Source organism: Aspergillus steynii (genome assembly GCF_002849105.1).
Source record: "Aspergillus steynii IBT 23096 chromosome Unknown P170scaffold_5, whole genome shotgun sequence".
Classification (NCBI taxonomy): Eukaryota; Fungi; Ascomycota; class Eurotiomycetes; order Eurotiales; family Aspergillaceae; genus Aspergillus; species Aspergillus steynii.
In genome coordinates, this window is record NW_020194402.1 from 715776 (window position 1) to 743123 (window position 27348).

Sequence of the window (27348 nt, forward strand, 5' to 3'; positions counted from 1 at the left end):
TGCTTAGTTTATAGATAGCGCGGACTATAGGTTACATAGCAAAGGAAGTTAGTGCACGGCCTGTGTATGGGTTTCTAGCAACAATAGACCTGACTGCTCAGATGGCTGTGAGTAGCTGAATCTATGCTGGGAGCTTTCCTTTGATTCCTGGGGCTAGTTTAGCGTCTTTCCCAGGTCAGTCCACTCCAGACAGCCTTAGACAGGGGTCTAAGGGGGACACACCACCAGAGACGCCTTAGAATGTAACGAGCGAGGGTGTTAGGGCATTGTTTCTTCCTCATAATGCATCTCCTTCCGTAGATCTTCCACAATCCTTTGCTCCTCTTTCCCTCCCCAGGCGTACGAAAGAGCCCGTTCCTTTGCCTTGTCAGCCCACCGACTGCGGGGGATAAAGGATCTGTGTAGTCAGAAAGGGTGGTCGAGTCGATATCCAAAACCTTCTCTGGACATCTCACAATGTGCCACCCTGACCCTGCTGACTGGCAAGGTATACGTGATGGGGAAGCTGCAAAAGATCTTCCTGGCTGAGCGGTTGAGTGACATCTAAATCCAGAATGAACCATCGCTTCAGAGGCTTCAGCGAGTCGAAATCCGCCGGAATATGGATGTGGTCGTACCCCGCCGGATGAAGTGTAGGGTTGAATGCACGACTTAAGACGGTTTCGCAGAAATCCTCCCCAATTTGGACATGACGCCTCTGGGGGCAGCCGGTGATATCGGTTTCGCACGCATAGATGATTACTCTGGTGGGAGGAAGGTTCATCTTGTCTGAATGATGAGAAGGCAAGTAAGTTGCGCCCCCCTGAAACCGAGGAGATCGAGCGGTGAAGGGTCTCGGTCACGGATTAATAAGAAGGCCGATCCTGCGTCCGGAGAACCTGAGGAGATGGAATGCTGTTTGTCGGGGAACCGTGGCCCTTTGTTTCTGGGAATACTGAGTCGAATGACAAGGATCGCCATAGCGGCATCGGCCAGCGTGGACGTGGGTCCTTCCATTCTAACCGAGTGATTGACTGGGGACATTTCGAAACCACCTATTAAATGTCGCTTTAGGTACTCCTTGCGATAGTTTGCGAATTGATTTTATATCTATACAAAATCCTCAAAGACCGAATCCCGCAGCCTGAATAAAAAGCAGCACCACGATAATTACACAGCTATAGATATTCCTAGTTTAAAGAGAAGCTATAGATAAAGCGTAGTATACATACTAATGTTGCTTTCTAAAATAGCTCAAGGGCTGTAGTTGATACGTCTTCCTGATTGAAGTAAAACAAGGTCATGTTGCTAATATCAAGGGTTCTCATCCTACAAGTGTTTATTACCGAGAGAAATATTTTATTGACATGGAGTAGCTTACAGGGTGTATAAAAGAAGGTAAGGTCAATATAGGGGAGCCGGGTAATGAATTGCCTCAGTATTTAAAGGACCAGGAACTCTATAATAAGAAATAGTGCACATATGTAACACAGACTCAATCCAACCCCAAGTCTGCAGAGCTCGTCCTGTCTATAGCGATGTGATACTGTGAGGAGAGCTTGTGCCAATTGATCTATAGTAGTAATACTGAACTTCACGGGAATCTTCCCTCCGTCTCGCCAAACTTATCTCCAAAATATCTATTGGAGCGCGTTCAACCAAGGATGACGCAAGAGATCTTCCGCCGAAACCCTCTCCTCAGGATCAATCATCATCGCCGTGCGCAGGAACGATGCAAACTCCTCCCTCACCTCCGGATGGAGATTCGGCATGAACGCATTCGACGCCAGCGCCGGGCGAACCATCGGCGGCGCATCCTTGATCGTGCCATCATCATCGAACAACTCCCGCACCAGGTCCTGATTCCCTCTCTCCAGAAGTGCCCTCGGGAACGGCCCAAACAAATCCACAATCTCCCTCAGATGCTCCTTCAGCTCGTAGGGGCCGCCCCGCCCCGCCGATCCGCTGAACATGCGAACCGCGCGAAACAACTCGAGCACGACGGCGCCTAGGTTCCAGAAGTCGGTGCGTGTGTCCCACGGCGCTTCGATTAGGACTTCGGGGGATCGGAGAACAACGGGTTGGATGAGGCTGGAGAGGTGTCGGTCTGTCCAGCTGGCGACGCCCCAGTCTCCGAGCGCGATGTCGAATTCGGAGGCTTCGGTGAAGTAGTAATAGCGGAGGGGTGTGGAGGGCACGACGGTGTACTGGGTTTCTGATCGGTCTTGCTGGGGAATTGGGACTTCCTTCAGGTAGGATTCGATCCGGGAGTGGTCTTTGAATTTGACGAAGATGTTGTCGGGTTTGATATCTGGCAAGGCAGCGCTGTTAGTAGGATGTACGTGGCGGGGGCAGAAAGGGATAGGATAGGCAGGGGTTGCTTACCGGTATGGACGATATTGAGAGTGTGAGAACAGTCAAGAGCCAGCAGGAGCTGGATGGTGAAGCGGCGCATCAAGTAGTTCGGAATCTCGCATTCCGGGAACCACGCGCCGAAAGTGCGCAGCGTCTCACCCATCAGCTCGAAAACCAGGCAGACGTGCATTCCATTTGGTCCGTGGTGCTCGAAGTCATCCAGCAGCTGACAGACGTGCCTGGACCCGAGCAGAGCGCCGCCTGCGGTTCGGAAATGCGTCAAGATCTCTCGCTCAAAGAAGCGACGTTCGCTGTCGTAGCATTCGGCGCTGAGCACTTTGAGGGCTCGGAATTCATGCTCAGGGCCTGGTCTGTGGATGTGTGTTAGCTTTGGTTTGGGGGCTGGGGTTCTGGAGTATCGACTTACTGCTCGGGTTTAAGGTCTCGCACCAGCCAGACGGTCGAATAGACGCCGTATCCGATCTTGTTGAGGACTTGGTAGCGGTCGTTGAACACATCGCCGATGTACACTGGATGGAAGCCTCTTGGGGCGTACACCTGCGTGCCTTCTTCAATGTCTCTCTTCGTGTCGCTGGACATTTTGTGGGACGATTCGTGTTTTGCAAGGTATGTGGTGAAAGCGTGTGTTGAGAGTGTAGGATTTGCCTCAGCGGATATGCCATCGACCACAGCGACATGGAGGGCCTAAATACCCCATCACAGTCTTAGATCCAGGGACTGGAAGGCCCCTGATGAAGCGGGAGATTCCTCACGGCCAAAGACTCTGCCAGATGGTTTGTCTCAACCAATAGCCAATGAGATGGGAGTGAGCCCTTTGTAGTTCCCATGAAGAACGCCCACCGAACAATAAACCCGACAGACTTACGGATCTAATGTTTCTAGACAAGGAAAGCTCTTTCTATTTCCACGCTCTTTATAGCTCAGTCCTCATTTTCTCCTCTTTTTGCCTTACCGGAGATATCTGGGTACTTTGTCCACCGCAAAGATCCTCATGCCACGATGTCCAGCTTAATCCACTCGAGATGCAAATAGTCTTTTATGAGGCCAGAAAAATGACGGAGAGATCAGAACACTCATGTACAAAGTCATAAGATAAAAAATGTATATAAACCAACTCTATATACCCCATCCCTGCAGGAAGTTACGTACACCGATTCGACAAGACACCCTATCTCCCCCATTAACATTTAGCTGTACATACATGCAGACATTCGTCTCCATCATGCCTCTCACAGAACCCAAGGATATTGGCTACACGAATCCACAGAGACGAAGCCCCTCTGTGGACCGTGCAGTGACAGTATACAGTGAGAAAGACACGAGGGAAATTAACGGGGCGACGGTGAAGTGTACACCGGAACATGAGTTTGTACTCCCTTTTTCTACCCTTCTCCCCTCTAGTTAAGATATTCCTTTTTGCTAAAATTTGAACAGTGGACAGAAGACCTGGCATACCGGTGGTACCAACCCTGACTCTCCGCTGCATGTCACAGTCGTATACTTGTATAACGGATATGTTGTGACTACGAAGCATATCGATCGAGAGGGAAAGGCTGTCTAATAGCACCATTCCTTGATTGAAGACCTGAGATCTGCGACAAAGGGCAAAGCCGAGTATTTCAATGGGTACTTGGGTATACTTCGTAGCATATATACTACTGGTTGTTAGAGTTATTGGTTTGGCGTTTGTGCGGTAGACGTGTGGAAGCTGCTGATTTGGTGGTGTTGCTTTTAGATTGTCACTGCATTTGGAGTTCTGGCGTACAGGAGCAAAGTTCTGCTTCAATAAGCCAAGCGCCTGCATAGAATGCTTTTTCAATAGATATGCTTTTCGCGAATTAGAATCTTGAGTGATTATTGACTAACTCATTGAGATAGTGGTTGAACGAGAACGACAAGGCAAGCGTAAAAGTTGACAGGACTGGTAAGCCATGAAAAAGTCTGAGCGATACCCAGAAGACGTACTATGACGTTTATATGTAGCTTTGCAACGAATTGACCTTGGTGGCATAGTTGCGTAGATCTGCCTTGGCATTCCGAGTAGAATTATGTTGATCATAAGTGGATGTCTAGCTGCTTTTATATGCCTGGTTCGAAATGGACTGCTCTCCCGTCTTAGTATTAGGAGAAAAAGTATTCAAAACCTCTCTCATAACATGTGTCATGTCCACGTGTCATTTGTCACGGGGTAAGAGCTCCTCAGCTCAGAAGGGTTCGAAAAACGACAGAGGGGTTTCCACCCATCCTGGGGATGTAACTCCAGCAACCTCTCTGGCGGCACCACTTTGCGGACGTAACTGTGATGATCAAGAAAGGCTTTCCTGGCCTTTTGGCTCTTCTCCCCGTTGCAAATGCAGTCCCAAGAGGTTATTCCGAATCGCCAGACCTCCGCTGCCTGCGCGTCTGTATACTAGAGAATCCTCCACGAGGGCCTTTCGAAAACGCTGCAGATCGTGACCATCCTAGACTGATGTGATTCTTTCACATCGCGATTATAGCCTTGCTTCTGGATAAGCAGCCACCAATCCGTTGACGAAGAGATAATGTCCAAGACAGCATGAAAGGGCGGGCCAGCTTATTGATAATTTGAGCTATCACAGCAACTTGCATCAAAACTATACATAAGCTGGCCCTATTGCTCACAGAACAGGCCGGGCCCTTTCACAAGAGCTTTCAGCGCAGAGTCTTTATTCAACGCGGCAGATGTCCGAACTTCATGCGGTCAACAAAATCATAAACCTTGAATCCGAGCTGGCCCGACGCGTTCAATGCTTTTTATCAGAAAACTCCACTTTCAGCGGTGTATGCGATGTCAGCCTCTATTTTGTCGGTCTGCCCTAGTGTGGGAGGCCACTTCATCGTGCATGATTAATTGACCTGCGTTTCCAGACAGAATATTGCATACATCAGAACAGTAGCAGCAGGGACTCCCTAGTCATTCTTCCGATTTCCACTTCTCTACTGGCGGGTTCCTGTTGTGAGAGATCATCCTGTATGATTTTGAAATCAATCTTTCCTGCCAGATATGCAAGGGGCTACTCCTGCCGCCGGGAATGTGACGCCTCCAATGGAACTTGCAGATATTGAGATGGAAAGCGTAAATCTCCCCCACGCCCCCAGATGAAGATTTCCAGAGAAGTAAGTGATCACGCCGAACATAAATATGGCGTATCTTTTCTACTAGTCCGAATGCCACTTCCAATTTTCTTTTTCTCTTTTCTTTTCTTTTCTTTTTTCTTCCTCTTCCTTACGTTCTCCCCGGACGTGCTGTGGTTTATTCTGGGGCTGTTCCTCCGAACCCTAGAAAAAGTCACTACATCGTCTCCCTTCTTCAGTCTGGTTTACGGCATAGTATTCATGAGGGATTCACAATGAAGACAGATATTGCGCAGCTCGCCCAGTCGATTGCAGGCCGAATTCGGCTCGCAGGATTGCTCTTTCTCGCTATCTCTCTGGTAACTCGCCTATCATGTCTGGTATCCGCAGCGGAGACCAATTGTTGGATGTGGATGATATTCATATTTGAAGGTCTTTGGTCATGTAGGTTCTAGTCCCATTAGAGTACCCAACATCAGTGCGTTGGTCATCTAACCGATATAGACCAATCTTTCTCCATGCAGCTCCCTCGAAACCCCGGGAACACAACAAAACGACTTCATTTAACCGCGGATAGCGGGCTGCCCTCAGTGGACGTCATTCTACCGTGTTGCGGAGAGCCCCTGGATATCATTCTCGACACCATCCGCGCTGCTTGCGTCCTTGACTACCCTCAATCCGCATTTCGAGTGCTGGTCCTCGACGATGGAAATTCCACCGAGCTACAGCACGCAGTCGAGGAACTCCGCCAGACCTGGCCCAACCTGCGCTACTACAGCAGAGGAATCAAGCCCAGCCGAAAAGTCTTCGCCAAAGCTGGGAACCTGAACCACGCTATATTTAACATTCAGGGCAAGATGAAGCAGCCACCCGACTTCATTGCTGGCTTCGATGCCGATTTTCTGCCCGCGCCTAACTTCCTGCGAGCCACGCTTCCCCATATCCTGGAAGACCCAAGTGTCGGTCTAGTGGGCCCAATGCAGGACTATTACAATTTACCACGGGGTGATCCGCTCAGCCAAAGCATGGGCGTATTCAGGGAGACCATCCTCCCCGAGCTGAACGAGCAGGGTTCGAGCATCGCTTCGGGGTCGGGGTTTCTGATGCGCCGCCAGCTGGCGCTCGACGTGGGAGGGTTCCCGACGCTCAACGAAGCCGAAGATATTACGCTCTCGCTGATCCTGCCCTCCATCGGGAAGCGCGTGCTGGCCCTCGAAGAAACCCTGCAGCTCGGACAAGTGCCACCCTCGCTGGAAGGCCACATCAGACAGAGGCGACGATGGATCACCAGCATGACCCATATGATTGCCACCCCCTGGGCAGCGCACAGGGAGTCCGCTCCGTATGCCTCGAGGTCTAGTATGGTAGCGCTGGGCCTCACATATCTCCTGTCACCTGTGAACCACGTTGTGGGATGTGTTACAATCTCTCTGGCGTTGATATCGCAGCGACCGCTGGTACCGAGCGGGATGCTGAGGCTCCAACTTGCCTTGTCTTTGGCCAACTTTGCGCTCGTTTGGCTGTACGAATGGATTAAGGCGGCGGCAGTGGGGTTTCGACAGTCTGTGTTTGCTCTTCAAGCAACTGGTCTCTGGATGTGTGCTGGTACGTTTGGGCTCTGAAATGAACATTTTCCCATTTACTAACCAAGCCCTCAACAGACCGACTATACACCCTCGTTCGATTCCACTTTTTCGGATCCCAAGCCGGCAGAGCCCTAGTGACTGGCAGCGCCCAGAACAGCTGGAACGATCCCAATAAGGTCTCCACTCGAGTTGTGCAGCTGAAACGCGATCTCTGGGACGCTGGAGTTTTCTACAATGTGCTTTTCGTACTCGGAACTCTGGCCGGATTGATATACTCCATCATGGGCTCTATCGAGAGCACCTCCGGCTGGCACATCCACGCAATGACCACCTTGCTGTGTCCCCCTGTTATCCTGATGTGCTATATTTCGCTTTCCTGCCATATCATCCCGGTTCTATGCGTGATATGGCGGCCTCATTATCCTTCTCGCGAGGAGGTCATGGACACTCATCCGAGTGATGCTCGTGCTGTGTTTCCGTCCAAGAGCGTGCGAAAGTACAACGTGCGTCAAAGGATGCCACCCCTTGGATATTGTGGTCATTTGTTGCTGATTCCGGTTTATGTGACGCTCATGGCTATGTTTTGTCTTCTGTATCTTTGAGCTCTAGAAGGTTGCTTCTATGACAGGCTGAGGTCGAGAACCAAGCGCGTTGGTTGTTGGAGGGGCTAATGTACTGTTCTACTTGGTGATATGAAGAGTGAAAAGAAAAGTATGGCCTGATTCCCTGGAACAGGGGGGGTCTTGATGCTCAATGTATCATTACTATTAAAAGCATTCACCGTAATAGGTAATAGGTAAACAAGCTACTAAGCCCACATGGTCATGACAGCTTCGCAGAATAAGGAGAACCCGTAGTCCTGTGACATGATGCTCAAGAAGCTAGCTAGTTCTATATGGCATGTCTTGTCAATGTATGAGAGGTCTGGCTGCCGGTTCGTTTTCTTTGCTAATTCTATAACCAACGAAGTATAAGAAACTTCGGAAGATGGTTTAAAGGCTACGCAAGAAGCTAACTGTATAAGTATCTTAAACTGGATACATTAATTATTATGCAGATATAAAATATGAGGATAGGATTAAGGCACTTCCTCTATGCGGACCCTCTGTGTTGCTCATTCCTCCTTCTTCCATCAACAACTGCATCATCCCCATCTTCTTGATTGGCGTCTTGCCATGAGATCTGTCTGATGAGAATTCAAGAGTTGCTCTGGAAGATCCCTGGGTAAGCATGATGATACTCATCGTAAAGTGAATGACGACAGCCTCACGGCCTAAACTTCACTGCAAATTCTTTAAATTCGTGACCTTGCCTTGCCTCCAATCCGCTACCTTCTCTTCATCTCCACCATCCCATCAAAATGTCGACTCCCCCACCAGACTCACGCCTCCTCTGCCTCCCCTGAGAGCTCCGCAACATGATCTGGAAAGCCATGTTCGAGGAGCCCTTCTTCCTGCACATCGTCCCTTACGACTGGGAAAAAGCAGACCGTCTCATCACCACGCGAGCCACCGCCGGGCCACGGAGCTATCTCGAGACCACCTGCTACAGCTTTCACCAGGCGCCCGCCCACAGTGACGATCCCAGCCTCGACGCCATTGAGTCCGCACATCCCTCGCCCCATGGCGCACTGAGCTGGCTGCGTACCTGCCGACTCATCTACACCGAAGCCAAGCCGCTCCCAAAAGACAAAGACATATCCCTGCACGTGTGCGACATATTCACCTTCGTGGCCGCGGTGGACGGTCGGACGCCCTCGCTACCTCTCTCGCAGGTCCGGTCCATGAGCTTCTGCATGAAGATGGATGTGGAGTCGGATTTAAAAGACGGCTTCCTCAATGCACTCTATTCGAATCACACCGAGCGAGCGGAAAAGGATAATGAATACAACCAGCACATGGCACAATTCCACCATTGATCTAGAGACATCAGGGATGTGTTCTACGCCCAGAATCTGCCGGCCCTGCAAGCTCTCACGATCTTCGCCCACTTCGAATGTCTCCCGTTCCAAGGGAATGACCGGCTCGGAGACGGCCCCGAAGACCCAGCGCCGAGACTACGACGGGTGGACTGTCCCTGGATCATTTCCTATGTGCGTCCTTATTCGCTGTTGCAGGCGCTTACTCGTACAGTGTCGATGGGGGACGTCAAGTTGGATCTGGCTGGTGTCAGACATAATCCGTGGAATCGGTGTCCGAATGTGGGCGATCGGTGCTGGTGTCGGGGGAGGAGCATCGACGAGAGCAGTGTACCAGTGGAACAGATCAAGCTGCATCTCATGGCGGGGATATGGAAAGTGTCGATAAAGAGAGACTAAGAGTAAGCGCACACAGGGCCCTACCTCGTGACGTTCTACCATTACACCGCGGCAGGCTGAGATTACGTTGGAAGGGGATAGGAAGCCGAGGGCCATCGCGGTGATGTAAAAAATATTAAAAGCAGGATCGAAAGACTTAATGGACTGCATTCGGTTTGAAAGAAATCCCATCCCGACTACAGCGTAGGAACAAAAGAAGAACCGAAATAAGATCGTAACTCATTAAATAACTTGATCTACTCATTGATGTCTATATAACCAATCAAATGCTTTTGGGGATATCGTCCGAAAGCCATGCACTCACTAGTCACGCATGCTTCCAAGACAGTGAGAGCTCATCAAGTCATGCAGAAGATATTTTTGGTGGTATCATATCATCTCATCCCTCCTCTTTCTCCTATCATCTCCTCTTTCTATCCCTCCGCGAAACGAACCCCATCACAATGTCCCATTTTGTCCAGTCCAGATAGAATCGCCAGAAAAACAGAAAAGCAACAAACAAAGAAGGATTGACTAGTTGATGACGTCCTCCAACGCACGAGCCTTGCGAGGGAACACCCGCTTGTAGAGACTGATACCGATGGTATCCTGGGGGTTGATCTTGGCGTCGAAGGTCGCCTTGAAGTAGCCGTGGGTACCGAGACTTTCCTTGACGAAACCGCTGCGGCCGCGCTTGGTCCAGAGCTGGAGGGCCTTGAACCAGGCGATGTCCTCCGAGTTGAAGAACATGTAGCGGACAGTGACGACCTTCTTGTGGATCTTGAAGGGGTGGCCGGTGAGGATGGCGCGCTTGGCGACGACGCGGGATTGATCGGGGGCGACGACGGTGCCGGAGCCGATGAGCTCCAGACGGGTGACGTCGGGCTGGGAGTCGGAGGCGTCGAGGACCTCGGGGTCTTGCACGGTCTTGTTCTTGAAGACGAGCACCGGCACGGCACCCCAGGTGAGAGGGCCGATCCAGCTGGCGATGGCGCTGCGGCCTGGGTGCAGGTAGCGGTCGAACTTGTGCACGTTGTTCGGGGTGTTGTCGTTGGAGGAGAAGATGGGGTTCACGACCATCCGACGCGGGCCGCACTGGACGATCAGCTCTTCCTTGGCCTTCAAGGGCTCCTCGACGCTGGTGTTCAGGTTCATGTTGACGTTGACAACGGTGTGCTTGTGCTCGTGACGCAGCAGCGAGAACAGGGACAGGGGCTGGGCCTTGGAGCGGAGCGCAGCGGGGACAGCGCGCAGGTGGACATCCACGCGGGTGCCGGGGTTGACGCCGCCGACAAGGGCCTCGGCGATGGTGCGGTTCTTGGAGCCCTTGTAGTCCTGGATCTGGAGGAGACGGCGCCAGTCTTCGGGCTCGTGGGGGCGGTCTTCGGACGTCTCCCAGAGACTCGTCTTGAAGTTCTTCAATCCTCGGAAACGGGCCATTCGCTCTCTGGCCAGCACGTTGGGGTGCAGTTCGATTTCGTCGGGGAATTCGAGATCGTCGCTGGCCTCCTTCCGGCGGCTCTGTCGGTATTCTTCCAGCTGCTGTTCTTCGTCCTCCAATGGCCGGTCAACGAACATCTCGGATTGGGGATACTCGGTAGCTCCGGCTTCGGTCATGGCATCCTCCTTGTCGGGAAAAACGCCATCCTCGGGGGCACCGGCGGTGTCCATTTCCATGTTCTCATCCTCTTCGTCGTCCTCAATGTCGGATCCGGAGTAGTCGACGTCGTCCAGGTACCAGGCGGACTGGTACTCGGACGTTCCCTTCGGTAGCTTCTTCGGCTTCGCGGGGATGTGCGACTCGTCGTCCGAGAAGTAGTGGTGATCATCGAGCAGAACACCCTTGCGCTCCGTCTCGGCCATGGACATATCATCATCCTCCATTTCGATCTCCTCCGGCGCCACGACGTTCAAATCGTCCTGCTCACCCGTAGGAGTCTCCAGGACCTGTGTGGAATCGTTCTCGTCGACATTCATGGCATCGTCGCGCTTTCCGCGGCCGGTAGCCAGCGGCGCCGCGGTGATGGAGTCGATCTGGAAATCACCCCAGCCGGGCAGATGGACCAGTCGGTCCGCCTTGAGGCCCTTGCCTCGCACAACACCCGTCACCACCACATCGTCCACCGTCTCGGAGGTGGCCTCGGGCCAGGCGACATTCTCAACCAGCATCCAGCTGCGCTCGTCACGCCAGCGGATACCCTTCGGCGTCGCAGTGCACAGCGATCGGATGGCGTTGGAGCATTCCTGTCTAGAATCGACGGAGAGGACCTTATCGACGGAGGGGAAGAAGTGGTTCATGAAGGACTTCAGCGACGCGGCAACCTGGGGACGTTTCTTGGGCGGGTTGATTTGATCGAGGCCCTACAGATCAATTAGCGATAGCCCATGAGAGGGTCCCACCCAATGGCAAACCTACCTGAACCATGGAGATAACATTCGAAATACCCTGGCCTTCAATGGACCGGAGCAGCAACTCGCCCTCCTCCTCGACCTCTCTGTGCGCCGAGACCGCCAAGACCACGAAATCCGCCATGCGACACACATCCAGCGCATTCATGAGATCGTACTTCGCCGGAACATACTGCAGCGTCTGCTTGAAGCGATCAACACGGACTCGAGATGGCGCATCGGCAGAGAACTCGCTCTCGACATCCACACTCTCATTCAAAGACCGGATGATCGCCGCGACATCAATATCGACGGTGAGCGGAACGACGGCGACATGACGGGGGGCACCGTGCTGACCGGAGAAGATGCTCGTCGCCTGGGCCTTCTCCTGGTGCTTCATCTGCTGCTTCTGACGGGCCTGGTTTCTGCGATCGAGTTTCGACATGAGTTGTTGGTGAGGGGTCTTTCGCGTGCCCCGCTCGACTTTGCCTGGGGAGGTTTAGCAATGATTCGGGACGCTGAGCGCGAGAATTTAGGCGCGGGGGTATTCATCGGGCACGCACCCTTGTCCTGCTCCTTCAGGGAACTTTTGGAGGCATGGCGAGTCTTGTAGGATTTGTTGGCTTTTTTGGTGGTGGAGCGGTGGTGGTGCATTGTCTGGGTGGGCGCCATATTGGCACCGTCGGACCCTTTAAAGCGAAAGGGAAGAGAGGCCAGGGTGATTTATCTGGGATTAGAAGTGAGAATAAAATTGAGCCCAAAGGAAAATAAAATCAAAGGCCAACGTCGAGATCGTGGACAGCAACCTTGGAGGCGGAGGAAGAAAAAAAGCGCTGTGTCTTTGATTGTCCAAGCGAAAATCCATGGAAAAAGCGGCAGAAAAAAAAAAAAAAAAGGTCTTGGCACGAATTTTCTGGAGCCGAAAAACATCTCCGGATCGACTTCCTTCTGTGCCGTCGGTCAAGCTACACGGTTTTTTCTTTTCTTGTTTCTGTGTCTTGCGCATACTTTCCATTTCCTTCGATTGAATCTCTACGACCTACCTAAACCTACTCGCTCATGGCCGACAATCCCTCCAAGGCCGTCGCGCCGACCGCCCAGCGCAAAGAGAGCAAGCGACTGGCCGAAGCACGAAAGACCTACGGACGAGGCAAAGCTATCCAAACGCACAATATCAGGGACAAGAAGCTGCGCGACAAGCTTAAATCCGTCGAGGCCAAGTACAAAGCCGCCGCGCTGCGATCGAAAGATGCCGAGATCCTGCTGGAGCACGAAGCCGGGTTCCTCGAGCCCGAGGGCGAGCTGGAGCGGACGTACAAGGTGCGTCAGGACGATATCCGCGAGAGTGTGGGCATCGAGACGGCCAAGAAGGGATTCGAGTTGAAGCTGGAGGATCTGGGCCCGTACCGCGCGGATTACACGAGGAACGGTCGAGAGTTGCTGCTGGCGGGTCGCAAGGGCCATGTTGCGACGATGGACTGGCGGACCGGGAGACTGGGGTGTGAGCTGCAGCTGAACGAGACCGTTCGTGATGCTCGCTGGTTGCATAACAATCAGTATTTTGCGGTGGCGCAGAAGAAGTACCTCTACATCTATGACCACACCGGAGCGGAACTGCACTGTCTGAGCAGGCACCTGGAGCCGATTAACCTGGAATTCCTGCCGTATCACTTTCTGCTGGCGAGCACGGTAAGAAGTCCCCTCTGGGCGATGAAGTTACAACGACGGTCTAACTGATTTTGATGCAGCAAATGAGTGGTCACCTCAAGTACACCGATACCTCGACTGGCCAGATGGTCGCCGAATTGCCCACCCGCATGGGGGCTCCCACCTCTCTCGCCCAGAACCCCTGGAACGCCATCTTGCACGTCGGCCACCAGAACGGCAGCGTGACACTATGGTCTCCGAACTCGCAGACAGCACTGGTGAAGGCGCTGGTCCACCGCGGGCCGGTGCGCTCGATGGCCATCGACCGACAAGGCCGATACATGGTGTCGACGGGTCAGGATCTCAAGATGAACGTGTGGGATATTCGGATGTTCCGCGAAGTGCACTCCTACTCGTGCTACCAGCCCGGTGCATCGGTCGCCATCAGTGACCGCAACCTGACGGCTGTCGGCTGGGGCACGCAGGTCAGCGTGTGGCGCGGACTCTTCGACGCCGCGATGGCCGACCAAGGCAAGGTGCAGAGCCCGTACATGGCATGGGGTGGGGACGGCCAACGCATCGAGAACATGCGCTGGTGCCCCTACGAGGATGTGCTCGGCGTGACGCACGACAAGGGATTCGCCAGCATCCTGGTCCCCGGCGCCGGAGAACCCAACTTCGACGCGCTCGAGGCCAACCCGTACGAGAACACGCGCCAGCGCCAGGAGGCCGAAGTGCAGGGTCTGCTGCACAAGCTGCAGCCCGACATGATCTCTCTGGACCCGAACTTCGTCGGAAAACTGGACACCATCAGCGACCAGAAGAACCGCGAGGAGCGCGACCTCGACCGCCGGCCCGAGGACCCCATCGAGAAGCTCAAGAACCGCGGCCGCGGCCGCAACAGCGCCCTGCGCCGGTACCTCCGCAAGAAGGGCAAGGGCAAGGGCAACGTTATCGACGAGAAGCGCCTCAAGGCCGAGACGCTGCGCAAGGAGCATGCGGCGCGCGCGAAGAACCGGCTGCAGAACGAGCGAGAGGAGTTGGGGCCTGCGTTGGGACGGTTCGCCAAGAAGGAGATGTAGATTATCTCCTCTTGGTGTGCTGCTTTCCTTTGCTATTCGCTTTTTCGTGCGCTTCTTCGGTCTAGAAGACGATCGGAGGAGCCTTTCGATACCCGATCCTCATCATCACTCCTTTTTATGACTCAAAACACCTGCATTTACGGCGTTCGTCGGGATTTCGGACTGGGATACAGCTAAAAGTTAGATCTGAGTCAATATCATCAATTTGTACATTACTCTCTACCTGTCCTGACGTATGTAGAACATGGGGTGAAGCTGTTTGCTCACTCTCCCTGGCGCTCTTGCATGCAACATCGTAGAATATTCCTTCCTTGCCTCCTACTTACGAAGTCCACTTCATTCTCCAATATCCGCAGTGTCCCAGGCTCTTAGGAGCAGATCCTACTATTTGAGAGCTAATTTCCTACCTTTCAATGGCTACAAATAGCACAAACCTTCACCCACATTCCAAAATTCTATTAAAAAAACCACGCACAACAGAATCCAACACCATCTAACAGCTGTCCGTATGCTGCGCCCAATATGCCGCAAACACTTCCTCCAATCACCCCGGGTCAGAAATATATCTCGCACGGATTCGCAATAAAAACCAGGGAAAACGTCTGAATATTCCCCAGTGAAAACCAGTACATATGGACTAGAGGTCGAATGAACAAGGAATACAGGAGACTGGGCAAATGGGCAACCAATCTGACACTACCTAGCAGATGGCTATATAGACACAGCTCGGCGCATCTAAGACTGATGATTATGACGGCATCCAATATCATGCGCGAGCAAAAAGGCTAGATTATAGATGCTCTAGTAGCGAGATGACCCTATAGTAAGACTGCTCCATGGCTTTTGAGTTTGATCTGGCTTTAAGGAACTACGACAGACGGTGTGATTGCTTGGACGCTCTGGGGGTACTCCGATATAGAGAGTTCAAGGTTTTCTTCGCACATCACCCGGAAATATCACTCGGCGTGATCGATCGACACAAGAAGCCAATGTCTGATAGTTTGGCAAGAATGAATCCCTGCAATTTGGAAAGTCCGCCAGGCGATGACGTCACGTGACAGGGGTATTCAGCGCCTCTGAACTACACGCCTTGTGCATGACCTCGTAGTTAATTACGCTTTCGTTGAATAGACGTTGAAAGACAAGTTTATGTCGGTTGTGACTTCGTGGCTGGAAAATAGACGCGCATTCAGAATAAGCAGAGGCATTTCGAGTTCATCAATGGACACAAACGACACCAAGACACGAAAAGCGAATACCATGCAAAAAGAGAGAAACGGGAACAACGTCAATCAACAAATCTAAGAGAAATCCTCGCCTGCTTCCTCGATGCTGTTCTTGATTCGCAACAGAAGCGTAGTCTTCCACTTGTCCAGCTTGCTGAGCTGGTCGAATTGGAATAGCTTGTCGGCGAATCCTTCTTGGTCGCCGGCTTCGACGGCCTGCGCCAGGTCCAGCAGTAGCTGGTGCTCTCTCGTCGAGGCGAATGTGTTGTCGATGTCGCGGTAGTTTTCGAGGGCACGGTTCGTGGCGACAAGGTCCTGGATTTGATGGTTAGTTTGGTGCTTGATTGGAAGACATACGGGGGAGCATACATTCGAGGCCAGGTGGCAGATACCCGCCTTGAGGAAGTAGTCCTTAACGGACCATTTCATCAGGTTGTTGCTGATGGATGAGCGGCCGATGCGCTCGTAGTGCTCGATGGCCTTGTAGTAGTCGCCCTCGAGGGCGGCCAGATCAGCTGCCTTGAGGAAATGCTTGTTCGCCAGACTATGACGAGAACTATCAGCATGCGACACCGCGCTGGAGATGCCGGGTAACATACGCCTCGGCATTATCACTCTCAAACCACTCCGCCGTCTTCTCGTAGGCTTCCTGAGCCTTCTTGGTATCTCCGAGTTCCACTTCATACACCTCCGCCAGGTACTGCTGCTGTGTGGCCGCGCGCCGCAGGTTGCCCTTTAATACGTAGTGCTGGATCGCGGATGACAGCACCCGCGTGGCATCTTCGGGGTCGGACTTCCGGTATACCTTGAAGGCTTCGGTCAGCGAGTTGGCGGCGTCGTCAGGTTCGTTCAGGTTCTGGCTTTGGATGGAGGCGGCCTTTTCGAAGGCAAGGCCGGCTTCCTTGTCTAACACATAACAACAAAGGCACGAGAGAGTTAGCGACCAAGATTTCCCTCAACGAAGAGCGGAGAACAGAATGAGGGGGGCTTACTCTGCTTTTGCACCCGAAAGGCATTCGCAGCCTGGGTGTAGAGATCTGCTGCATTTTCGTACTTCTCCGCGCGGCCACCGAAAAAGCTGAATCCGCCAGATGCGCCGGCCAATGCTTTATCGGCCTAGAGAGTGTGTGATGCTCCGTTAGCGATCGTCGCTGCTTTTTATAGCGGGGCGGGGAGAATAGCATCATATCCGATTACTCACGCGCTGCAGGAGAACTCGAGGGTCTTGAGCCATGGTGGATAGACGGTGTCGACCACAGCAGGCTAGTAAGATAACGGCACTAGATGTCAACTTGGGACAAAAGGAGGACGAATGTAGACTGAAGGCGAGGAAGGAGGGATGAACAGAGAGCTGTGGAGAGAGTAGATGTCGGAGGATGGCCGCCTGTTGTCGAAGGCGGTGGGCGCCATTTTTCCATCATCGTCTTCCGCCGCGGCTTCTTGACAGCTTCTCCGGATTTGCTGTCGCTCGCTCTCGCTTTGTTGCAGCTTTCAGGTTATCTTTAACTTCAATAATTTTTGTTTCTGCTCTAATTATCTCTCCGTGCCATCCTCCGAGCCATTCGCCTGTCTACTGCCAGAATGTCATTTCTACGCACCACGCCGTCACGCCTTTCAAGACCCTTCCAGCCGCGAGTTTTGCGACACTTGAATTACGCTGGTCGATTCTACTCCTCTAAACCTGAAGAGACCGACATCAACTCGATCCTCGCGAAACCGTCCTGGTCGGTCCGCTCGCTACTCCCCGACGAAACCGCTAAACCGTCCTCCCCATCCGTCACCCCAGCGCAGCTGCGACATCTGTTGCGGCTCTCGGCCCTCCCTCAGCCAGCCAGCAAGGAAGAGGAGACCAAGATGCTGGAGACTCTCGAATCTCAAATCCACTTCGTCAAGGAGATCCAGAGCGTGGACGCGTCGGGCGTTGAACCTCTCCAGAGCATCCGAGACGAGAGCCCCGAGGCAGTCCAAGAGAACACCATTGGACTGGATCAGCTCCGAGAAGCCTTTTCCGAAGAACGAGTCGTCGGTAGAAACAAGAGAATCCAACGGATTGAGGGAGAGAGGAATGAGCGCCCGGACGGGGATGCGTGGGATGGAGATGCTCTGCGCTATGCGTCGAAAACCAAGGGCAAATTCTTCGTGGTTGAGACCGGCAATAGCAACTGAGCAATGAGTGATTGCTCTGGGGCCAGTAACACAGGAAGAGCCCCCAATTGTGATACGCAATACGAAATCAGCCTTGTGATAAAAGCACTTCCAAGACCAAAACACTTGGCAGAACCTCCTGGCTGAGTCATCGGATGATCTCATCGCCTTAAGAAGGCGACAACGTTGGTTCTTCTCCGCAAACATTCCGCAAACCCCCATTCGACTGCAACAGGCTCGAGTCGCTTTACCCCTTGACCTGCTATTGCAATTGCAATCGCTCCTTTCCTCGCCCTCATGTGGAAAAACATTAAGGATTTTAAAGATAAACATGTCAGCAAATTTGGGGGCGACTCGTCTTCGGCGTCACAAAAAAGTGACCAGGACCTGACCACGATTTTGGATCGCTCGCAACGCGCCGACCTAACCGTGCTGGTCGCTGAGATCACAGAGTCCATGCGCCAGGTCATTGAACAGAATTATCATAACCACACATCCGAGCCCGATCGGTTCCCTCCGGAGAAAGAAACGGAAGATAAGCTGCGTTCCTCGATCGATAGTCAGGAAGAAGACTCAGCTAGCGAAAACAAACCCACATTCGTGAAACTCTCCGCCAATGACCTGAGGGACGAGGCCAGTACATTGAGCAATTTCGATGATTGGAGAGAGACGGTGCTTCTCCGTATCGGTGAAGTGGTCAATCGGGAGGAGGAAGATCACGAGGGAGAAGAAAGCCCTGAACGCTCGGAAGTGCCGCCAGAATCCCAGCCGCAGCTTGACCAGGACGAGAGATCCATCCAGAAGTTACATGAGGTCTATCCTCCGGTGCAGACGCCTCTTGCACGGCTTGATAAAGCGAAGAAGCTGCTGATTCTCCATTCACTACTGCTCTTACTGCTCAGCTTAGAGCATTACAATGCTCGGTCGCGTGTCTTGATGCTATACGTCTCATCAAGCTTGAACTTGGATGTCAAGGTTCTGAACGGCGACGAGGTAACAGTCGCGCGGGGCTTGCTTGACACGGCTCTTCAACTCTCCGGCAGCGGTGATGGACAAGGTCAAAGGGAGAAGAGCGATTCCTCAAGAAAGTGGAAGGTTGGCATCGCATCCGTCACCGGGGCTGTGTTGATTGGAGTCACCGGTGGACTTGCTGCGCCTTTGGTTGCCGCAGGTCTCGGTACTGTTCTCGGAGGGCTCGGACTCGGGGCTACAGCAGCCGCGGGATACCTTGGAGCTCTTGCTGGTAGCGGTGTCATTGTCGGTGGTCTCTTCGGTGCCTATGGCGGTCGGATGACTGGACGCATGGTGGACAAGTATGCACGTGAGGTGGACGACTTTGCATTTTTACCGATTCGAGGATCGCGACACCGATCGGAAGATGAGAAAGAGGCTGCTCAAGAGGACCACCGGCTCAGAGTCACTATTGGCGTTACGGGATGGGTCACTGAAGAAGACAATTTCGTGGTTCCGTGGCGTGTCATTGGTGCCGACTCCGAAGTATTCGGCCTACGATGGGAGATGGAACCTTTGATGAACCTCGGAAATGCCATGGATCTCTTAGTCACCAGTGCTGCATATGCTGCTGGCGAACAGGTCTTGAAGAAGACCGTTTTCGCCTCCCTTCTTAGTGCTGTGGTGTTACCTCTTGGTCTGCTGAAAGTCACCAGAGTGGCCGACAACCCTTTCAGCGTTGCCAAGGCACGTTCTGACAAGGCTGGTGAAGTTCTTGCGGATGCATTGATCAGCAAAGTGCAAGGCGAACGCTCAGTCACTCTCATTGGATATTCTCTGGGCTCTCGGGTAATTTTTTCCTGCCTTCAGAGTCTAGCCAAAAGACGCGCATATGGCTTGGTGGAATCCGTCGTCCTCATGGGATCCGCCACTCCATCTGACACCGAGTATTGGCGTCGCATGCGCAGCGTTGTGAGCGGCCGCATCGTGAACGTCTACTCTGACAACGACACCGTCCTCGCGCTCCTCTACCGAACCAGCAGCTTCCAAATGGGCGTCGCAGGTCTGCAGCCTGTCCAAGGTGTCCCCGGCGTCGAAAATCTCGACGTCAGCGACATCATCAGCGGTCATCTTCGCTACCAGTTCCTGGTCGGACACATCCTGACCCGCGTCGGACTAGAGAGCATCGACAGACGCGAGGTCATACGCGAGGAAGTCGCACTGGAAGCCAAAGACCGGAAACAGGAGCAAGAGCGCATCCGGAACAAGCGTCGCGCGGGCATTGACGAAAACCCAGACGAGGACTCGGCTCGCCGGGTGTTGGAAACCGACCAAGGTGCAGAAGAGGACGCACGGCTTCAGAGACAGATCCAAGCCAGGACTAATGATCAATTGCCTCCTCGGTTGCCGCGTCGTCCTACCAACCTGGAGGAGGAGGAGCGGCCTAAGCTCCCCCTGCGTCCTAATATTCCGCGACGCCCTGTCCCGGACAGCGCGCAGGGAGGGCTCTAGATTTGTTTGTCCTGCCACGAGTGTTTCAACGTGCAACACGATTCAGGGGATGTCTGGAATGGATGGTTGTGGGATGGATAATGCATTTAGATCAATTAAACTGATTTACCCCTTTCATAATGTTCTTGTAAGTCAGCGCCTCCGTGCTAGCTATGATCATAGACAGACAGTACGGAGTACGGAGCTCCACTGTGACACTACAGCCCCTTTTCGGAAAATAAAATAGTACCAGACCCACCGAAGTAGCACAGACATCGCACAGCTAGGATATTCCCGAGGTTTAAGCGTTACTTGGCTTGCTGTTTTATCCCTTGATCCTAGCTGTCACCGTCAGGAGCTGTCAACAATGGGTTCTGCTCGAGTGTTCCATCCTTCGTTTTCACAAAAACTGTTCTTTTTATTTTTTTCTTTGTGTCCCTTCTTGTTCATATAGTGTTCTTCTGTTACCAAAGGCTTTGTGTACAGTACTCTGTTCACAGTACTAGACTCGATATATATCTTATCCACCCGTCCATACACACAGAATATATTTGAGTACAACACCTACAAAGCCATTCCCAACTCTCCAATACGAATCAAACTTTCTCCTCGCCCTCGGAACACAGTCAAACGAACTATAAAAGGGACAACGTCCACTAGCTAACTAAGTCCTGCGCGGAGAAAAACTAATATACACTATCTCGACCCGGTGGCAGCTAGTTTCCGGGCCGGGATTCCGACCCTTATGAGTGAGACAAGATCGCATTGACCACTTGAAGACACCGAATTACCAAGTACTGCGTGCGAAGTGGATAGAAAACTATCTGGTGGCTTTATAGTTAGCTCGTGTCGGAGATTTCGCAGAGCATACCGATATCTGGCGTCCGTTGGGCAGATGGGATGGAAAGCTTGACTGATGAATTTAAAAATTGATCAATTAATTAACCTAGTATACGAGTATGTGTAATTGCTAAAGTACGTTTCATCCTCTCTTTAGAAAGGAAATTCTGAAAGAAACCCTTCTGCGCAAAGGGTCAATGAGTTACGAGGGAAGTACAGATATCCTCGACCCTACAAGTATACATGCTAAGGGCGATTACTCCTATGGTCATCGTTCAAGAGCTTCGTAGAACCTTCAATATTATGGCAAGTTAAACCTCGTAAGGAGTACGTACTTCTGTAAAAAAAAGGTCCATAATCTGCACGCCAGATCATCATTATCATCGTCATGCGTTAACGCACGAGCGATCAGCGAATGAATATCACTGTCCCTATTCGTACGGGATAGTGTTAGTATTCAGTCTCCGCTCCAGCATAGATGCGATCTTCTCTATATAGTTTACACACTATACAGTCAAACCTTGATCCCATAGAATCTAGATAGTGTAAACCGCAAGCATAGATAGTAATGCCCCTCCCAACGCGGCAACCAAAGGAATAAAAACCTACAAATCCTGAAACACTCCCGTCCATGGCACCGGGACCTCACGGAATGGGTCCGGCACTGGGATAAGCAGTATTCCAACCCGCGGACTGGTTGAGTTCGGGCCGACACCAACGACACGGACATCGAGACGAGGAGATTGCAACCATTGGGTCGGAAAGTCTGGATCAAGTGCGAATGTAAGAAAGAGTTACGGCGTGGTAGGCAGGTCCTGTGGAAGAGATACTTTGGTTCCGAGGACGGACACGGGACGAAGGATAAAAGTATGCTCCGGAGTGGAAACTGGAAAGTGCTGAAGGGGTGAATTTGAAACCTGACATCGTCCATGTCCATGACGAGTTAATATCAACCCAGATTAAATTAAACGCCGGGCGATTGACGTGCAGAAAACCCGAGCCCCTTACTTCGACGTACTACTCCGTATGTAGAAGTAAAGCAACTCGAATAGGAAAAGTCCAAGGGGGCCAAATCTATATTTGACCGTCCCTCGTATAAAGTGGACGGACGGGGTTAAGTAAGTTTCACTGAACCAATGGAAAGGCGAATGCTCGACGCGAGGACTGGAGAGCGGAATTACCCCTTGAGGAAGGTCAATAGTCGCGGGCACGGGCAGGCCCAGTCCTCCCCGACGATTGGAATTGGACACGCCTTGACCCGATGCGATGGGTCTCGCCAGCAAAGGCGATTTCGGGCTCCAGTGATGCGCGCATGATTGGATGTGATTTCCTGGTGTGTCTGGACAAGCTTTGGTGGAGTGGAGCCAATGCAGATCGTTATGCCGGAACGACAATCGGATTGCGTCCGTGTGGAACTGGCTTGGTGGCCGACGGAGGGGCATTTCATTTTGTCATGTTGATTGAGTGCGATTGTACGTACTGCGTAGTGCTCCTATTTTAATTCAAGGGAAGAAAAGGGGAGAAGTCTGGTCAGTTGTATCGTATCATATTATGTGTATTAGACTAGTGTAGGTATCAGGTATCATCAGGAAGGATTTCTCATAAGGAAAAATTAAAGAGGGAAAAAGAAGGAAATGAAAAGAGTGTAGAAAGGTATAACAGAGGCAGAAGAGAAAGTAAAAAGATTGTATCGGTACCATGTCGTCCCACGTCACTCACTCACTCGTCCGCTCTCTCTCTGGTATTCCTCGGGATCCGCTGGCTCGTGCGAAATCTCAATCGTCGTCTCCTGGTACACACCTTGACCCATGTCAACTAGCTCCATGTCGCCCTTGCGGACAATGTCTTCGGTAGAATCGCCCCGGTCGTCATTTACCGTATCGTTGACGCTCTGCAGCCCACGACGCAGGCGAGACCCGACACGGAACTTTTTGTTGTCCCTTGTAGTAGTAATATGCGTTTGGTACGCGTTCGAGTTCGAGTAGGCATACATCTTGTCCGAAGTGCTGAGTTCGGTCTCGAGCAGGAGGTGACGACGGGTCAGGGTATAGACTAGTACATCGACCAAACCAGAAATAGCCATCAGAGACCCAGCAACAGCGAAGTATGCTCGGCTCTGGATGATATGCCGGGCAGTGGACATCCGACCGGCCGCCAATGGAAGCGACAGAACAAGGTACACCAAGGGATAGATAACCATGTAAATGACCACTCGATTGAGACGTTTCAGGTTTTCCTGGTGGTTTTGTCTAAGCATCGCAGCCTGTCTCATACGGCGCTGGAGGTAGAAGAATAGGATCCCGTATAGAACGATAGTTCCGAATTCGGCGAGGAAAATCCAAAGATAATGGACCCAAAGTCGCGCCGTCTCATGATCGCGACTAATCCAGCACTAGAAATCAACGCAGTTAGGATGGAGCTTTTGACAAGTTGGTTCGCATGTTTGCACTTACCCATCCAGCTTCGGAGATGACAAATGTATTGGAAGTGAACTTTCCAACAGGAATCAATCCCAGTAAGATGATGAAGGCCCAGAGTCCGACAACACAGGCCACAAAGATCCCATATGGTAGTTGGCGACCTCGCCAGACGACCGCACCAGTATGCATTGCAATTGCCATGACGAACAACCCACTCCCAGGGTCACCGACCTGAATCCACCACCCTTGAAGGACACAGGCAGCGCTTGGATAATAAACAGCCCCCTTCGAAACCCAATGAAGACATATCAAGAATGCCGTGGCTTGTTGGATATCGACCAGAAGCAGGTTGTAAATAAGCACGACGTACTGGTTCTCCGAAAGGGGTCGCTTGTAGTATTTCCGCCAGAATATGAAGCGGTAGGAAAGGAAACATAAAAGAACGAAAGTTGAAACAAAGGAGAGAGAGGCAATAACTCCCATCGAAATGAAGCCTGCCCTATCACTGCTACTCAGCGGTTCATGGGCGGAACTAGGGTCCCGAGACACCAGATGTGAAGCACGAGCATCCTCGCTGGAGAGCATGTGTAAAATTCGCGTCAGGCCGACCATTGCTCATTTCTTAATGAGTGTGAGTATATGGGAGTTTGCCGAGACTAGGGGCCAGCACTGAACAGAGAGTAACGAGGGAACACTGGAATAGTTAAAAGGTAAAGAGTCCATCGCCAAGGGTGTCAACCATAATTAAAATCTGTGTCGTCCCTGCCAAGAGCCTTGCCAGAAAGCTTTTTTTTTCATACACCCACCAGGAAAGGGAGCACATGCTGGTTGATGTATGGGGCTTTCCAAAGTTTATAGAGCGACGATCCATTTTGTGGTGGGATGCGAAGGCGACGGACTCGCACTCCGTACATAGTGCGTGGCTTGGTACGACATTCCACACGAGATCCTCGATCATTCTCCACACCAGGCCCAGGCAGGATTCGTTCCGACGCCGTGCGCCAACTAAAATGCCCACACCTCTGGTCAAGGTTCCAGCTTCGGTATACAAATGCCGATCTTCCAATGGTTTGGATCCTGGGGAGAACTCGTGCGTCACTGAATCATGAGTCCGCCACGGGCTGATTTTTCTTCCATGTACAACCAACGGCGATCTGAGAGTGGTGTTTTCTGCGCTATGATCGGACATTTTGGACATCATCGTAATCCACATATGTGGATAGTTTATAAGTGTGGGTGGGGACTTAATTGCTTTTGCAAGTCTAGGGCGTCAGAACGTAAATACTGCGGCTAGACAGTTTCGCCACTCTAATTTGGATTTCATATTAGCACACCTTAGCGCCAACAGGCGAGACTTGGTTTACCCCTAAGCCCCTGGACGAGGTGTACGTTATTCAGGCCTGGATCGACCCCCAAACACCGTTTGTTGGTCCTTCGACGATCTTACAAACCGTGATCGTTCAGTGGCCGGAGACACGGCGCGGAAATGCAGGGTGGTTGTTAAGTTGAGCTAATGGTTAGTGTCAATTAGCGCCATCGTAATGCGAGTCGAGCCCCAAGAACACCTGCAGTAGGCAGTTGTTACGTACCTGCGCCATCCATGGTACAGTCCGCCCAATGGCGAGCTCAAGCGGAGGATGGAGAAGCGGAAGGAAGAAGCAGCCGCAACACGAGGAAGAATCCATGGAATGCCGATGACTAACAGGGTTGGTCTGAGCCTCAGGCCACTGCCTCCGACGTTTGTTTACCTTTTCTGGCAACTCTCCTTTCGTAGGTGCCATCTTCTGTCTGCCATCGCCGATTTCTCGTTCTTGGCCATGACACCTAATCGCCTTTATACTTCCATCAGCCCGTACTGACAGTTTGACACTCTACGCCATCCCCTTGGCTCTGGGGCTACGGCGCAAAGCACGGGGATCATCAGGGGCACTGACCTTTGGGGAAAACTAGTTCGCTATGGGTTTAAACGAGTAATCTCAACCGTCCTATGGCGAGATACCTGTCGATGATTCATGAATATTAAGGTTGAAGCTGGTCAATAGTGCATGTACAAGCGTTCTCTAACTCCTTTCCCAATCAGGCAATCTGGATAGGCCCGACTCGCTAGTTCCACGGATCACGATGATCCCCATCTGGGCAAACCTTGATGCTCGCCAGTCGCCACTAAGGTCAAGTGCATGCCAATCAGTCGTTTGATCGGGAGCACCGACACGTCGGGTCGAATTCTCAAATTCAAGGATATCCACCAGGATCCACGGCCCCAACCCCGTCATGTCTTCCTGCTACGTACTTGACAAAAGATTGAAGCGTCTCATTGATAGAGATCTGGTCTCGATGATATGAAGAATCAGGTGTATAAGCAGCGGAACTATGATCTGCACTACATTCTCGAGTGTCTTAGACCATCGAGGTTCATCATTTGCGCAACGCCACTGCAGAAATCCCGCCAACCGTCACATGTGATCGTCCTCTCCGTCATGCATTACTACCCTGGGCCTGATCAACAACTAGATTCGGAGAATATTACAGTCACCTTTGAGAGAGTGACAAGGAGTCCTTGGTCTCCGTGCCAGATGATGTGATATGAGTCGGCTATTCACAAGGCTCGAAGACGGCTAGAAACGAGTGATAAACCGTAACCCCAAGTCTTGCACCAGGGAAGTCTACATCCCGTCGGATGTTTCGGTTAATATCGATGATGAAAGAAAGGGAGGTTACCTCAAAGGCGTGAAGGGAAAAACGCATGGCAGGCTTGAATCACTTGGAATGACAACTACAAGCCTGTTTCTCAGTCAGTCGCCACAAGTGACCAACCTCATCTCATTGATGATCCGGTTATGCTTAAATCAATCTGATGTGAATGTGTATTTCCCCGTAAGATATAGACCGCTCACTACACATGATACATTCTAGGTTTATGCCAAAATAATGAGGTTTGGGGATACGTAGTGTCTGATGGATCTATGAAAATATCTCAAGATTCAGAGCAATATCTTCTTATGGCACATATTCATTCTGTCCACTAGCAAGGACATGGAAACTCAGTATCTGTTCCATGTTTATAGAAAATAGGGTGAAGGTTTTGAAGTGTACATAGAAAGGGGGCATTGGAATTGTGAACTAAATGCTCATAACTAGTCGAGGAATTGTGTCGGGGGAAAAGAAACAACTTGCCCATGTGATTTATCCCGTTTGAACCCAATCATTATACTGTGCCCGAATGTCTTAGGTTTCATGGGCATAGATTTATCCTTGACTTATTTGGTAAGTGACTTGTTCATTCGCACAGACAAATTGTATCCTACCCCGCGCCTGACTAAAGAAAAGCCCCATTCCAAAGTCTTTGTCCCGAGATCTGAATGTGAGAAGGAATACACGGGAACATAGATACGTGGTCAACCCGGAAAACGGCCGTCGATCAGCGGATTTTGGATGAATTTCAATATGGTCCCCCACGAAGCCCAAATCACTCCCCCCATGACCCTCCTTCAACCTTTCTCGATAGATATGTGAACATCATCGAACAAGAGAAGAACTGATATGCCAATGACCGATCAATGGACTTAGTTATGACTGCGTGCAATGGCAACTATTGGAGTCGAATGAAGGCGTAGGTTGCATTGACAGTGGCTGAGGAGGCTCGAATACCGAGACATCGGGATACGCATATGGTCGGGGGGATGAAAATGGCCTCTACGAGAGAGGAAAGCTGATGAAAAAAGGCTTTTGCTGAAGAGCATCACCTACTGCTCAAGTTGAATCACTTCAATCGGCCATCTCATGGTTGGTATACCCAACTCGAATAAATAGGATCACGTTACCTGA

At 51.7% G+C, this 27348-nt stretch overlaps 11 protein-coding genes across 11 annotated transcripts; 5 read left to right on the top strand and 6 right to left on the bottom strand.

Annotated features, from left to right (window-relative positions):
• Positions 1-44: 44 nt before the first annotated feature.
• On the bottom strand, positions 45-774 carry P170DRAFT_437478 (uncharacterized protein). Its single transcript, XM_024849374.1, has one exon. The coding sequence runs from the start codon at positions 761-763 to the stop codon at positions 452-454; it is 312 nt and encodes a 103-aa protein (XP_024703036.1). The 5' UTR covers positions 764-774; the 3' UTR covers positions 45-451.
• An 845-nt stretch (positions 775-1619) lies between these two features.
• P170DRAFT_359489 (serine/threonine protein kinase) lies at positions 1620-2934 on the bottom strand (the record flags this gene model as incomplete). The annotated part of the gene is made up of 3 exons (XM_024844360.1): positions 1620-2290; positions 2365-2705; positions 2762-2934. 3 exons carry the CDS (start codon positions 2932-2934, stop codon positions 1620-1622), a joined length of 1185 nt encoding a protein of 394 aa, XP_024703037.1.
• A 643-nt stretch (positions 2935-3577) lies between these two features.
• On the top strand, positions 3578-3916 carry P170DRAFT_476413 (uncharacterized protein; the record flags this gene model as incomplete). Its single annotated transcript, XM_024853346.1, has 2 exons — positions 3578-3720; positions 3790-3916. The coding sequence occupies 2 exons, from the start codon at positions 3578-3580 to the stop codon at positions 3914-3916; spliced, it is 270 nt and encodes an 89-aa protein (XP_024703038.1).
• Positions 3917-4516: 600 nt separating this feature from the next.
• P170DRAFT_359994 (uncharacterized protein) lies at positions 4517-4765 on the bottom strand (the record flags this gene model as incomplete). Its single annotated transcript, XM_024844391.1, has 1 exon — positions 4517-4765. A coding segment is annotated over one exon (249 nt), but the record flags the coding sequence as incomplete, so codon positions are not given.
• A 1204-nt stretch (positions 4766-5969) lies between these two features.
• P170DRAFT_447651 (glycosyltransferase family 2 protein) lies at positions 5970-7639 on the top strand (the record flags this gene model as incomplete). The annotated part of the gene is made up of 2 exons (XM_024850900.1): positions 5970-7056; positions 7113-7639. 2 exons carry the CDS (start codon positions 5970-5972, stop codon positions 7637-7639), a joined length of 1614 nt encoding a protein of 537 aa, XP_024703040.1.
• Positions 7640-8454: 815 nt separating this feature from the next.
• P170DRAFT_476415 (uncharacterized protein) lies at positions 8455-9354 on the top strand (the record flags this gene model as incomplete). The annotated part of the gene is made up of 2 exons (XM_024853347.1): positions 8455-8849; positions 8970-9354. The coding sequence occupies 2 exons, from the start codon at positions 8455-8457 to the stop codon at positions 9352-9354; spliced, it is 780 nt and encodes a 259-aa protein (XP_024703041.1).
• A 222-nt stretch (positions 9355-9576) lies between these two features.
• On the bottom strand, positions 9577-12531 carry P170DRAFT_385631 (small subunit rRNA maturation protein TSR1). Its single transcript, XM_024845736.1, has 3 exons — positions 12285-12531; positions 11750-12210; positions 9577-11694 (listed from the first exon to the last, which is right to left on the bottom strand). The coding sequence occupies exons 1-3, from the start codon at positions 12391-12393 to the stop codon at positions 9868-9870; spliced, it is 2397 nt and encodes a 798-aa protein (XP_024703042.1). The 5' UTR covers positions 12394-12531; the 3' UTR covers positions 9577-9867.
• A 135-nt stretch (positions 12532-12666) lies between these two features.
• Positions 12667-14697, top strand: P170DRAFT_456514 (BING4CT-domain-containing protein). Its single transcript, XM_024851632.1, has 2 exons — positions 12667-13410; positions 13470-14697. The coding sequence occupies exons 1-2, from the start codon at positions 12781-12783 to the stop codon at positions 14448-14450; spliced, it is 1611 nt and encodes a 536-aa protein (XP_024703043.1). The 5' UTR covers positions 12667-12780; the 3' UTR covers positions 14451-14697.
• A 584-nt stretch (positions 14698-15281) lies between these two features.
• On the bottom strand, positions 15282-17051 carry sec17 (alpha-soluble NSF attachment protein SEC17). Its single transcript, XM_024849375.1, has 5 exons — positions 16878-17051; positions 16669-16792; positions 16276-16582; positions 16046-16220; positions 15282-15991 (listed from the first exon to the last, which is right to left on the bottom strand). Exons 1-5 carry the CDS (start codon positions 16908-16910, stop codon positions 15752-15754), a joined length of 879 nt encoding a protein of 292 aa, XP_024703044.1. The 5' UTR covers positions 16911-17051; the 3' UTR covers positions 15282-15751.
• A 94-nt stretch (positions 17052-17145) lies between these two features.
• On the top strand, positions 17146-20395 carry P170DRAFT_437482 (DUF726 domain protein). The gene is made up of 2 exons (XM_024849376.1): positions 17146-17763; positions 18199-20395. Exons 1-2 carry the CDS (start codon positions 17258-17260, stop codon positions 20282-20284), a joined length of 2592 nt encoding a protein of 863 aa, XP_024703045.1. The 5' UTR covers positions 17146-17257; the 3' UTR covers positions 20285-20395.
• A 2419-nt stretch (positions 20396-22814) lies between these two features.
• gprD lies at positions 22815-24135 on the bottom strand (the record flags this gene model as incomplete). The annotated part of the gene is made up of 2 exons (XM_024844454.1): positions 22815-23495; positions 23557-24135. The coding sequence occupies 2 exons, from the start codon at positions 24133-24135 to the stop codon at positions 22815-22817; spliced, it is 1260 nt and encodes a 419-aa protein (XP_024703046.1).
• Positions 24136-27348: the final 3213 nt, after the last annotated feature.